This window comes from Ananas comosus, linkage group 17 (assembly GCF_001540865.1).
Source record: "Ananas comosus cultivar F153 linkage group 17, ASM154086v1, whole genome shotgun sequence".
Taxonomy (NCBI): Eukaryota; Viridiplantae; Streptophyta; class Magnoliopsida; order Poales; family Bromeliaceae; genus Ananas; species Ananas comosus.
The window spans coordinates 2,929,582-2,940,621 of record NC_033637.1 but is presented as its reverse complement, the minus strand read 5'-3'; the positions used below and the strand labels follow the sequence as shown (position 1 = coordinate 2,940,621).

General features: G+C 40.4%; 2 protein-coding genes across 6 annotated transcripts; one reads left to right on the top strand and one right to left on the bottom strand.

Moving 5' to 3' along the window:
• LOC109723036 lies at positions 681-5,651 on the top strand. The gene is made up of 5 exons (XM_020251241.1): positions 681-948; positions 2,193-3,105; positions 3,551-3,829; positions 4,038-4,129; positions 4,611-5,651. The coding sequence occupies exons 2-5, from the start codon at positions 2,221-2,223 to the stop codon at positions 5,455-5,457; spliced, it is 2,103 nt and encodes a 700-aa protein (XP_020106830.1). The 5' UTR covers positions 681-948; positions 2,193-2,220; the 3' UTR covers positions 5,458-5,651.
• LOC109723037 lies at positions 6,136-10,819 on the bottom strand. Of its 5 annotated transcripts, none has more exons than XM_020251244.1 (11): positions 10,487-10,818; positions 9,706-9,902; positions 9,540-9,600; positions 9,134-9,182; positions 8,609-8,663; positions 8,407-8,503; positions 7,931-8,049; positions 7,466-7,591; positions 6,951-7,044; positions 6,698-6,852; positions 6,136-6,374 (listed from the first exon to the last, which is right to left on the bottom strand). In XM_020251244.1, the coding sequence occupies exons 1-11, from the start codon at positions 10,725-10,727 to the stop codon at positions 6,315-6,317; spliced, it is 1,254 nt and encodes a 417-aa protein (XP_020106833.1). In that variant the 5' UTR covers positions 10,728-10,818; the 3' UTR covers positions 6,136-6,314. The 5 variants fall into 5 exon arrangements, with proteins under 5 accessions (XP_020106833.1, XP_020106835.1, XP_020106831.1 ...); XM_020251246.1 differs by having other exon boundaries at positions 8,416-8,503; positions 10,487-10,817; XM_020251245.1 differs by having other exon boundaries at positions 6,142-6,343; positions 10,487-10,819.

The window sequence follows — 11,040 nt, the reverse complement described above, 5'->3', positions numbered from 1 at the left end:
CGAAAATAGTAATCCTCGGGTATCTGAAATAAGCTGGTATAACTATCCCACCAACACCTCCATTTTATATATATAATTATCCACTATTTCTTTTATTCTATATTATCTATCCAAACGTTATTTTTCTTATCTTCGGAAACAATACAATTTTCATCAAAACACTATTTTTCTTATCCTCATACTTATACCTATTCCTGTAATAACTAGTTCTTACTTATACTCGAACCAAACGGTGCCTAAAAGTTTTAGAGAACAACAATTATTTTATATTACTAATTATTGATCGTTCCTAGCAGAAGTGACAATAGATTTGGTGGTTGGTATGCGAGATTCTAAGTTCGAAGTCTAGTTACCTTATATTTTCAATTAAATTTATTTCTAAAGAAATAAGCGAATAAGTCTATAGAAAATTATTATCTGCAACCGGTATATCGTGTATGCTGAACCTATTTTTAATATTTAATAAGTTTCACATTATTAAATTTATGCTGAACCTTTTTTTTTAAAAAAAATAATAATAATAAGTTTCACATTATTTCAGAGCTGGGGAACATCAATTGTTTTGCATTATTTACCAGAGGAGTTATTTCATAACGTAGTATAGTTGAGGGGGTCCTCTATACAATTTTACCTACTATCAGCCTCGGGAGTACTTTTATTCCTCGTATCATTTTTGTATCGCTTGCTAAAAAACTCAATAATATTTTCGCCTATTTCCTCTTCTCCTTCCATGTAGAGAGAGAGAGAGAGAGAGAGAGAGGAGAGGATAATAGCAAGTTCTCTCTGTTCGAAACAGAGCAGTTCATTTTCGAAACAGCAAAGATTCCAACTTTATTTGGAATTGCTTCCTCTAAAAGCAAATATTTGAAGATTTTCTCACTTGTAGGTACCAGCAAATGGGCTCTTCTTTTTGTTCACCATGCGTTTTATTCGCCACTAATTAAAAAGGTTGGTTTATTCCTTCTTGTTCTAAGTTCCTGAGCTCTGTTTCTGTTTCAGAGTTTAAGTTGGATTAGATACAAATGCTGTTTTTTACATCCAATTTTTGTTGCTCTTTTTTATTTATTATTATTATTTTTTTTTGCAATGTGGGCCTGATGAATAATATGTCAATTATGTGTTCTATGAGTTCATAAAAGTTGAGTGGGGAGGAAAACGTGTGAATCTCTCAAAAGGAGGGAACTTTGTAATCTGGGTTGTGTGTGTGTGTTTTTTTTCTTTTTTCTGAATCATTTTCTTTTTACAATTTTGCAATGTGGGTCTGATGAATAATATGTCAATTATGTGTTCTATGAGTTCATAAAAGTTGAGTGGGGAGGAAAACGTGTGAATCTCTCAAAAGGAGGGAACTTTGTAATCTGGGTTGTGTGTGTGTGTTTTTTTTCTTTTTTCTGAATCATTTTCTTTTTACAATTTTGCAATGTGGGTCTGATGAATGATATATCAATTATGTCTATTAAAGGAGGGAGCTTTTATTATGTAATCTATTTTCTGGGTTCTGATTTGGTGAAAATTTTTTATCTTGGGGACTAATAATTTAGGTGAACAAGAGGGGCCCTGTTGATAAAACTATTTATTTTTAGATTATTTCTTTTGTGTGTTGTTCTACTCCATTATTGCTGATACCTCTAATATTGCACATGGGTTCATCATGTGCCGCATCCTTCTCCATTCCATTTCACACATAGTCCATTCAAAGTCAAAATTTCTATTCTATTTTTTCTTTTTTTTTCTTTTTCTTTTTATAAAGTGGCAATATTTCTATATTGTTTTTCTTGGATCTGTTAGCTCTCTCCCTTCCTCACCTGAAAGCTTGAATCCCTCCAAGTAGATTGTTATCATCTATTGGTTTGTATCACATTACTCGCGAGTTATCACAATTATATTTGTTATATTTAGGAGCTTAATATCTGAAGTTTAGCCCCAAAATTACATGTTCATCACAAATTTTTTTGGTGGACCTGTTCAGCTTATTACACCTAAGTGTTAGTTGTATCTTTTCTCTGATCTCCTCTTTCCCTTTTCTTTTAACAGTTCCCATATGTGGAATCTGAGTTTCAAAGTTGCTTATTGCAATTCAAATGTTCATGTTTGAGTGCTTTCTTAAGTGAAACGTGTTCTTAAAATTTCAATACATAGATGCTCAGCATTACTCTTCCTTTTTTCGTAGTAAATTTATAATCTTTTTACAGACAAATCATGTTCTAGAGACAAAATAAAATGGCTGTGTTGGTCCCCGGAGTCCTACTCAAACTCCTGCAGCACATGAACAAGAGTGATGCGGAAATTTCAAGCGACCACCGTGCTTCTCTCCTTCAGGTCATTGGCATTGTTCCCGCCCTCGCGGGTGGAGACCTCTATCCGAACCACGGCTTTTACCTTAAGGTCTCTGACTCCTCCCACGCGACCTACGTTTCCCTCCCCGACGAGGACGATGATCTCATCTTGAGCGATAAGATCCAACTAGGCCAATTCATATACGTCGATTGCCTCGAGGCGGCCTCCCCGGTCCCTGTTCTAAAAGGTGTCAGACCGATCCTTGGCCGCCACCCCTGCATTGGCAGCCCTGAAGACCTACCAACCACGAGGTCAGAAATACGGAATCTTGAGAAACTCAGAGTGGCAAACGGATCGAAGGACACAAACTTATCGTCAGAAAACGAAAAGGATAAGCCGAAGAGACTGAATCTGAATCCGAAGGACGAGGGGCTGGAAAACAAGAGGGCTGCATTGAATAAGTCGAGCTCTTCGGTGTCAAAACAATCGGAGGCGAGATCGGCAGCTAAGTCGATACCGTCGTCCCTGACGAGCTGTTATTCGTCGCCCGCGTCGTTTGATAAGTCATTGAGCGGAGTTAAGAATCAGGCCAAGACTGCAGCTTCTGGGCTGGGCTTGTTGGAGCAAGCGGCTTGTGTTCTAAAGGCGACTGCAGCTGGAAGGAAACCGTCGGTTGGAAATTCGATAGGGAATCTGGCAATTGGGGCGGCCGCGGGTCCCAAGGCATTGAGGAAGAGCTGGGAAGGGAAAGTAGAGCCCAGGTGGCGGGACAATTCGAATCCAAGAGCGGCTAAGAGCGAGACTAAACCCGAAGCTCGGAGCACTTCGGTAATGCCTAGAGCCCTTGTTTAACTTCAAATGACTCAATCATATTATTGAGTTTCTCGCTTCCGTTCGAAACACTGCATTTTGACTTTGTTAAATCTTTCACGATGATCTATCTGTTAACGCTAGATTTTCCGCTGAGAGTAGAAAAATTTTAAGTAAAATTGGCTGAAAAGTTCGTGAAGCGTGTGAAGATCTTGGTTCTCCTAGTTTTGACAAATGCAAGTTTGGATAGTCTAAGAGGATGGCACCTTAACTAAGAATTGAATTATTTCCGATTGTTTCTTTTCTGTTTCATGATCATTTCAACAATAAGGAGTGAGTTTACAGATCATTATTCTTGAAAATAACCGAAATGAAAAAGTGGCATTACGGAGAATTTTGCGACATCTTTGGATCTTATCAGAGAATTAGGACTTCACCATAGCATCACCTTTTGAATCTGCAGGTCCCTAGAAGGAAACCGTCGGCAGATGAGAAACCACTGGCTAAAGAAGACAACAAAGTTCATGCGCCGGCAAAGAAAGGCAATGGCGCTCCGACGACAACTCTAGATGATTCTGAGAAGTCGAGTAAGCAACGGAATCCTTCTCTAAAGAAGGCGATTGAGACCCCAAATAGTCTATCCCTTAACAACCTAGTCAAGGTTGTTCCGAGGAATCGAAAATTGACGGAAAACAGTGCTTCTTGGGGATCACTTCCATCTTCTCTAGCAAAGCTTGGGAAGGTACTACTTGTATCATCTGTGCATTACGCATTATAGTTGTACCAGAAATATATATATATATATATATATGTGTATATCAGCTACGTGCTACTTGTTAATTGTTATATGACTGTTTGGTTTGGTTATTTCTTATTCTGAAAACTAACTTGTATTGGGATTTTTCTGATGTTGGTTTGTTGGTCGAAATTGCGTTTGCTATTTACAACAGGAAGTGCTGAAGCATAGGGATGCAGCTGAAACAGCTGCTGTTGAGGCCATCCAAGAAGCTTCTGCTGCGGAGACCCTGTTACGGTGCCTTAGGTAACGAGATTTTTCATTTTTTGTCCACTTCGATACAGTATTTTGGTTGCTCTTTCCATTTTTTGGTTAAATTTGCAGTATTTCTTTATTAGTTTCTGCGTAATCATCGATCCTCTTCAATTATTGCAATGAATTGAGGTCAAATTTAGGCTTTTGAGACATTTGAACTCCAAATAGATTCTCAGGTAGTATTGCATGGTATTAAGCTTCGCAAATAGGCTTACGAATCCTTTTGCTCTGCAGTTATCGAAAAATGTGAATTAGCACATGTTAGTGAATTGAGTTTGTGAAGCATATTCAGTTTGTTAGATCTCAACATTCGCCTAATCTTCCTAAAGTCCAGTAACTATTCAATCGATGCCAGAATGTGACATTTTAAGGCAAATGATTTGCCTACTTGAAAGAAAACTTGTACAAATTTTATAATAACTACTATTTGATCAGTTGCAGTATTTTGTGATAATTACTATTTTGTTTACAGTGTATATGCCGAGTTAAGGTCGTCGGCGAGGGAGGACGCTCCGCAGCCCGCAGTGGAGCAGTTCCTGTCTCTCCACGCCACCCTCGCCCGCGCCTCCCTCGTTGCAGAATCCCTTTCGAAAGCTGCCCCAGGCTCGCTGTACCCGGCGGCCCAAGAGGACGCCCTCCGTGTCTCCTCCGACCAGCGGCGGCTCGCCGCCTCGTGGGTGCATGCTGCCCTCTCCACCGACCTCTCCGCATTCACCCTCTACGGCCCCAAACCTCTGATGCCGCCGACATCCGCCGCAGCTCTGGCGGCTGTGGCAGCTGTGGCCAGCGACAGTGCTGCACGGGGCAGCGGCGGAGCGGGCTCGAAGATCTCCGCAGCCTCCAGGAATAGGCTGTCGGCGGCGGCGATAGTGAAGCAGCGAGAGGCGGCGCCGTGGGTGCGGTGGGAAGGGACGGAGGAGGGGGTGGAGCTGGGGCGGGCGCTGAGGGAGGAGACGACGGGGTGGTTCGTGGGGTTCGTGGAGCGGTTCCTGGACGCCGATGCGGCGGCGGCGGCAGTGGCGTGGGATCGGGATCGGGTTGCGGGTATGTTGTCGCAGCTGAAGAAGGTGAACGACTGGCTCGGCGGCGTCGGGCGGAGCGTAGGAGAGGCGGCAATGGAGGAGGACGAGGAGGAGGAGGAGGGCGGGGACGGAGGCGGCGTGCCGGCGGAGACAGTGGAGCGGCTGAGGAAGAAGATCTACGAGTACCTGCTCACGCACGTGGAGTCTGCCGCGGTCGCACTCGGCGGCGGCGGCGCAAACCAAGCGCGGCCGTCATCTGGTGGCGGCGGCGGAGATCGGCCCGTGCGGAAAGGGTGACAGAGGAGGTTGCCAGGCGGTCACGAATTACGAGGTGGATACTTAGTACGTCACAGATGGCACAGTGACTCGGAGGGAATTCCAGAATTCTTTTGCTTCCGCATGCAGATATATTATTATTATTATTATTTGGTTATCATTTGGATGTACAAAAGAAGAAAAAATGTTACTAGCTGTAAAGTTCTGAAGAAAAATTACATAAAAGGCTTTTTAACTAATAATTGATTATTGAGCGCTGCGATGTGATAATGGATGGACTAGACAACAGGCACAAATCAAGACAGGTCCTTGCTGTGATGCACATCATGAAGTATGTTTTATCAATTTTAGCTCTAATAAATATCCAAAAGCATTTCGAAGCTTCTCGTCTTCATAGAAAATTTAAGCTCGCATTTTGGACGGGACTGTCTTTGCTACAGCAAGATTTTGTCTGTCAAACTGCATTTCCTTTTGCGATCCATCAATCTATTCCCCTGCTAGTCTTGATTCTCAAATACTTTATAGTTAAAAATGGTTAATTTCTTCATTTCCACCACCAATGGAAGAATCAACAGCATGAGCGCCGGATCACGAGTCAAATCAGGAATCTGTTTTGCGCCTAGTTAGAAATTTAGCTATCAGAGTTATGCCAATTTTATTGACTTGATAAGAGTTACGGGTTTATAGAATCTTGTTAGATTGCTAAGAGATAAAGAAGTACATATAAATAATACCAAAACTGAGGTCATACAGTACAATGTTGTTTAACAGTACAATGTTGTTTGCAACCAAACACCTCGCTCTCTTTCTTTATCCTCACAAAACGAAATACATACAGTGAACAATATCAACAAAGAGAACAACTTAAAGTTGAGTCTCTAATGTTTCCACCCCGTCGAAAATCCATCTGCAGTATATGGTTCCAAAAATCCAATGAACTGCACACAAAACAGAAAAGAGTTCAATAGGGGGAAAAAAAAAACGCAACAAGTTTTCAAATGAAAATACAAAACTTTCGATGAGTAACCTCACTAAAGAGTTAAAAGCTCTGGAATCTAATCAGGTGTGACAGGTGTGACCCTTAGGCCCACTTTGACTACAATTTAAGTTTTTTCTTTTCTTTTTTTTTTTTCACCACAAGATTTACGCCATTGAATTTGCTAGCACATGACGAATTGCTTCGAACTACATCTGTGAGTTTTGTTTGGCAAATTAAAGCCAAAAAGAAAAGTATAGTTCTACTATTCAGCTGGTTACATACCTTGGAACCATCTTTAGACCAACGTGCGCCATAGCCTTCACGGACCCGGATCTCAAAGACACAATCATTGGAATGAATCAAATGGACGTTCATCCAACAGCAATCAGCTAACAAACGATTAACAACTTCCGATGCTAATTGGTTCTTGTTCGCCTCTGAGCAAAAAAATAATCGAACAATGAACTAAAGCTATGAACAGGAGCGGACTAAAATGGATAATCTGCTGAAAATAGGAGCTAAAACTTAGCCGTACCAGTTCCCCGGAAGTCACCCCACCATCCATTGCTACTCCTGTTAACATGTTTTGCCAATGCCCTCGCAGCATCAGTTAAGGAGCAACCTTTGACCTCAAGTGGAATCAAGTCATCACACCAATCTAAGAATTACTACTGGCTAATATACAATAAGATCTTGATGTCTAAAAGGAAGGCCGCTTAACAACTAGAGTTAAAATTATAATGCTTGTCGTCTCAGGCCATTAAGCACTATGATTACTTTAGGGTACACAGCATTCATTACCAAATGAGATGCCTATACCGCTATCAATTTACTCACGCTACGTCCAAAAATCATGCATAGTAAGGTAATTGGGACTAATGATGCTTCAGAGTAAGATTTCCCAACAGGTCGTGTTGGTCCAAAGTAAGCCATGTTCAAGAGAAAGATAAAAAGGTGGTATATCCGACAAACAATTTACTCCTCAGATCTATAGGGAACTATAAAAGAGTTCGTAGAAGGAATAATGATCAGCTAAATTTGAAAACTTACATCTGGGCGATGAGATCTCATAGACGATGCTATCAGTATCGATCTTGGAGGAGGTAGTCCATCTGGAACTGTTCCAACAGTATGTGCCATCCCCAGGAGGCTGCTTACACCATCATAACCCAGCCTCTGGAGACAGACAAATGAGAAGCCACCATAGGAGAAAAAAATCTAAAACAAGAACAAGCTGCAAATCAAAATGTTCATGAAAATGCCCATAGGTTTACACTACATACAAGTTACGAAGTAAGCTTTTCCTTCAACACAACAAGAATGTGTAAAGTAACAGTGAAGTAGGGTTTTCCATCCTAATAGTAGTGAGTAGTGACGATAAGCCAAAAAGTGCTGTAGACTTTTAAAAACATTTTGAAGCAATACAAAATAATCCATAAGAGATTCCCTCCCAAATAATTCCTTAGCTAGGTTAATTTACAAAAGAAAGATCAAGTAGGAGAATCCAAAACTTACAGAGAGCAACTCTTTCATATAGATATAAGGTTGAGAAGCTGGCTTTGTAACAGAAATTGCTAAGACACCACTGGACCTTTCCTTCTCTTCTGTGTAGAACTTCCTGTAAATTTGAACACCTGTAAACAACACATTCTTTTTTTGTCATTTAATTTACTAATTTTTGGTTAGGGAGGTTTTGTGAACTTTTGGCAGATGTCTTGGCTTCACATACAAAGTGTATGAGGCTAAAGCTGCCCTAAGAGGACAGAACAGAAGTTATAAATATACTAAAATTCTCCTTTTAATGCCATAAAGGACATTAGAAATGAAAGACTTGTTGTTGAGGAACTTGTATGGAAAGATGAATAGTTAGATTTGTTTCTTCTCATAATTGACAGGTATTGATACTACAGCACACAATTAATCCCCGAGTAATTGACTTTTAACAATTGAAGCTTCAGAGGAAACAACTATTGGGACATATGGATACAGACATATACAACCTTCTTCGACTGTAACTACCCCAGGTAGCACTTTTGTAAGAGTCTCGGCTTGTAGCATCTCATAGAATGAATTGTAGTGTGTAACTCGCTGCAGATACAACTAACAATCATTAATCATTTATACAAGATATTACAGGAAACAGTTAGATTTTGTACAGTTCCATAAATTGACATATAGCTGTCAATGATTCACCTCGACTTCAAGCAAGAGGCATTTGTTGAAGAGCAACAAAGACCCTTCTGCGATTCTGGCAAAAACAGGTTGTAAACTAAATCAACATGATATATAAAATATGAATCACTAATTATCAGTAAAAAATGAGTAAAAAGAGTAAGCTTTGCATGAAAACAGAACAAGAAACTTAGAGCTATCTCAGGAAGACATGAGCACTCTGCTGTTCGGAAGTGACTGATAAATTTCTTTACTATATGAATCCAAGTCCCAAACTCTTTATAAGTTGAATTTCTTATGACTTATTTGTACTAAAGTATATTTGGCGATGATATCTATTGTATAATTGTCCATAATAAAGCTAAAAGATCCCTTAACACTAAAAGGCTACCGAACAGTTCATTCTCATGATTGGCATTCTACCTGATAATGCCTTTTCATATATTTTCATGGTCTAAAAGAGTGACCAAGAGAAACAACTGCAAGAATCAAAAATCAAACTAAATTTACACCATACAAAAGCAACACTCATTCTTATATGCTTACCTATTATAGTTACCAACAGCACACCTCCCTTCGACTCTCTTGAGGCCAGCTGTATGCAAACATATTTGGTTTATTTCAGAGGATGTAAACCACATAAAAGAAGAGGAATTGATTAGCAAACTTGTCTAACAGAATTACAATAAGAGTTTATATTCTCCAATGATTAGTATAAATAAAATAGGATAAAACAAACTCTGATGAAAACTCGCAGTGTTGCTAGGCAAATATTTAGCTTTTAAAAATTGGTTTGGCAATAATCAAAGAAAGAAAACACCAGGATTGTATTGACGCAAACATGTATAACAAACGATTGATGTAAACAGCATATAAAAACTACCACAATAAAGTCGCTCCTAAATCTCATCTCTTTATAATTATAAAGGACGTAAGTGAAATGAAAGATTACCTCTAAGTTGTGAGAAATATGGTTCTTGAACATGGAGTTCAAAGTCGACGGAGTTAAACATCTGAATGTGCAAAATCATGAAGTTTGTTGAAGGCATACATGAGAGAGAGAGAGAGAGAGAGAGAGAGAGAGAGAGAGAGACTATTATTGAATGAATATAGCTTACATTCAACAATTTCGCTCCTTTATCCAAAATCAGCTTATCCCACTTGTCCTCCTTCATCTTAGAGGGCTCTACTGGAAAAGCCACCTCTGATTTCACTGGTCTCAGGAAAGACCCAGAATATATGCACCGTTCTATAGCTCTCGCTAAATGCTTGTATAGGGGATATTGTGGGACTCCTCCATAAACAATTTCGGCGTCTTAAAGTTTAATAAGAAACAACGCTAATCAGCTTAATAATAGAGAAAATACTCACGGAGATCAAACAGGTACATTAGAATAATATATGTCATGGTTACTGCATTTGTTAATAACGAACTTCGCCTTGTAGAGACTTCTTAGTGAACAGTACTAAATCAATTCAAGCATATGATTTCTCAAAAATCGCACAACAATCCAACATACACATCAATTGGAAAATGCCACAAAATTCAAATAAATTGCACCAGAGGTCTCCAACGTATTCAAATAGATCCATTTCAGCCTCTATTCCTTCATCTTAATCACCTTAAAACAGATAAAGCCATTAAATTTAATGGAGCCGTCATTAAATATACCAAAATCCCCAATTCCTGCGGTGGAAGCTATGAACAACTTCAATCACAACTTAATCCAAACAATTTGAGAAATGCTAATACAAAAAAGGGTTGTTCAGGGGCCTACTTCAGAATGGACTATAGTTTGAGGGCCTCTCCGAACATTTTCACCTACTAGGTATCACTTCACGAGAGAGAGAGAGAGAGAGAGAGAGAGAGAGAGAGAGAGAGAGAGAGCCTGGGATCACCGTTGAGATGGGGATGGACGGTGATGGGATCGTCTTGGAGGAGGCGGGAGCAGTAGTCCACGGAGAGACCGGGAATGGAGGCGTCGTCGTCTTCGTCTTCGTCGGCGTCGGGGGAGGAGGAGGAGAAGGAGAGGGAGAGGGTGAAGCGGAGGAGCTCGTCCATGGCGTCGGAGAGGGCGACGGGGTAGACCCCCGGAGACGAAGGCCCCGAGGAAGGTGCCGCCACCGTCCGATCCTCCATTGGAGGGCCCGATCCCTTCGCTGTTATACGCAACTACTCTGTGTACAAGAGAGAGAGTGTGTGTGTGGGGAGGGAGGGAAAGATAAGAGAGAGAGAGAGAGAGAGAGAGAGAGAGAGAGTTGACCAAACTCACAGTGTATGAGTAGACTCATCATGGGCCTGGGTATTAAAATTTTTATAGTGAATTGCAAGCCCAATGCGTGCTAGTCCGGCCCAGTTAGGGCCATGAATGATCTATTTATGATAATGGCTTGATGGGTCACGTTCGACACTTTGGACTCTTTGCTCCAATTGAGTTCAAATAATCAAATTC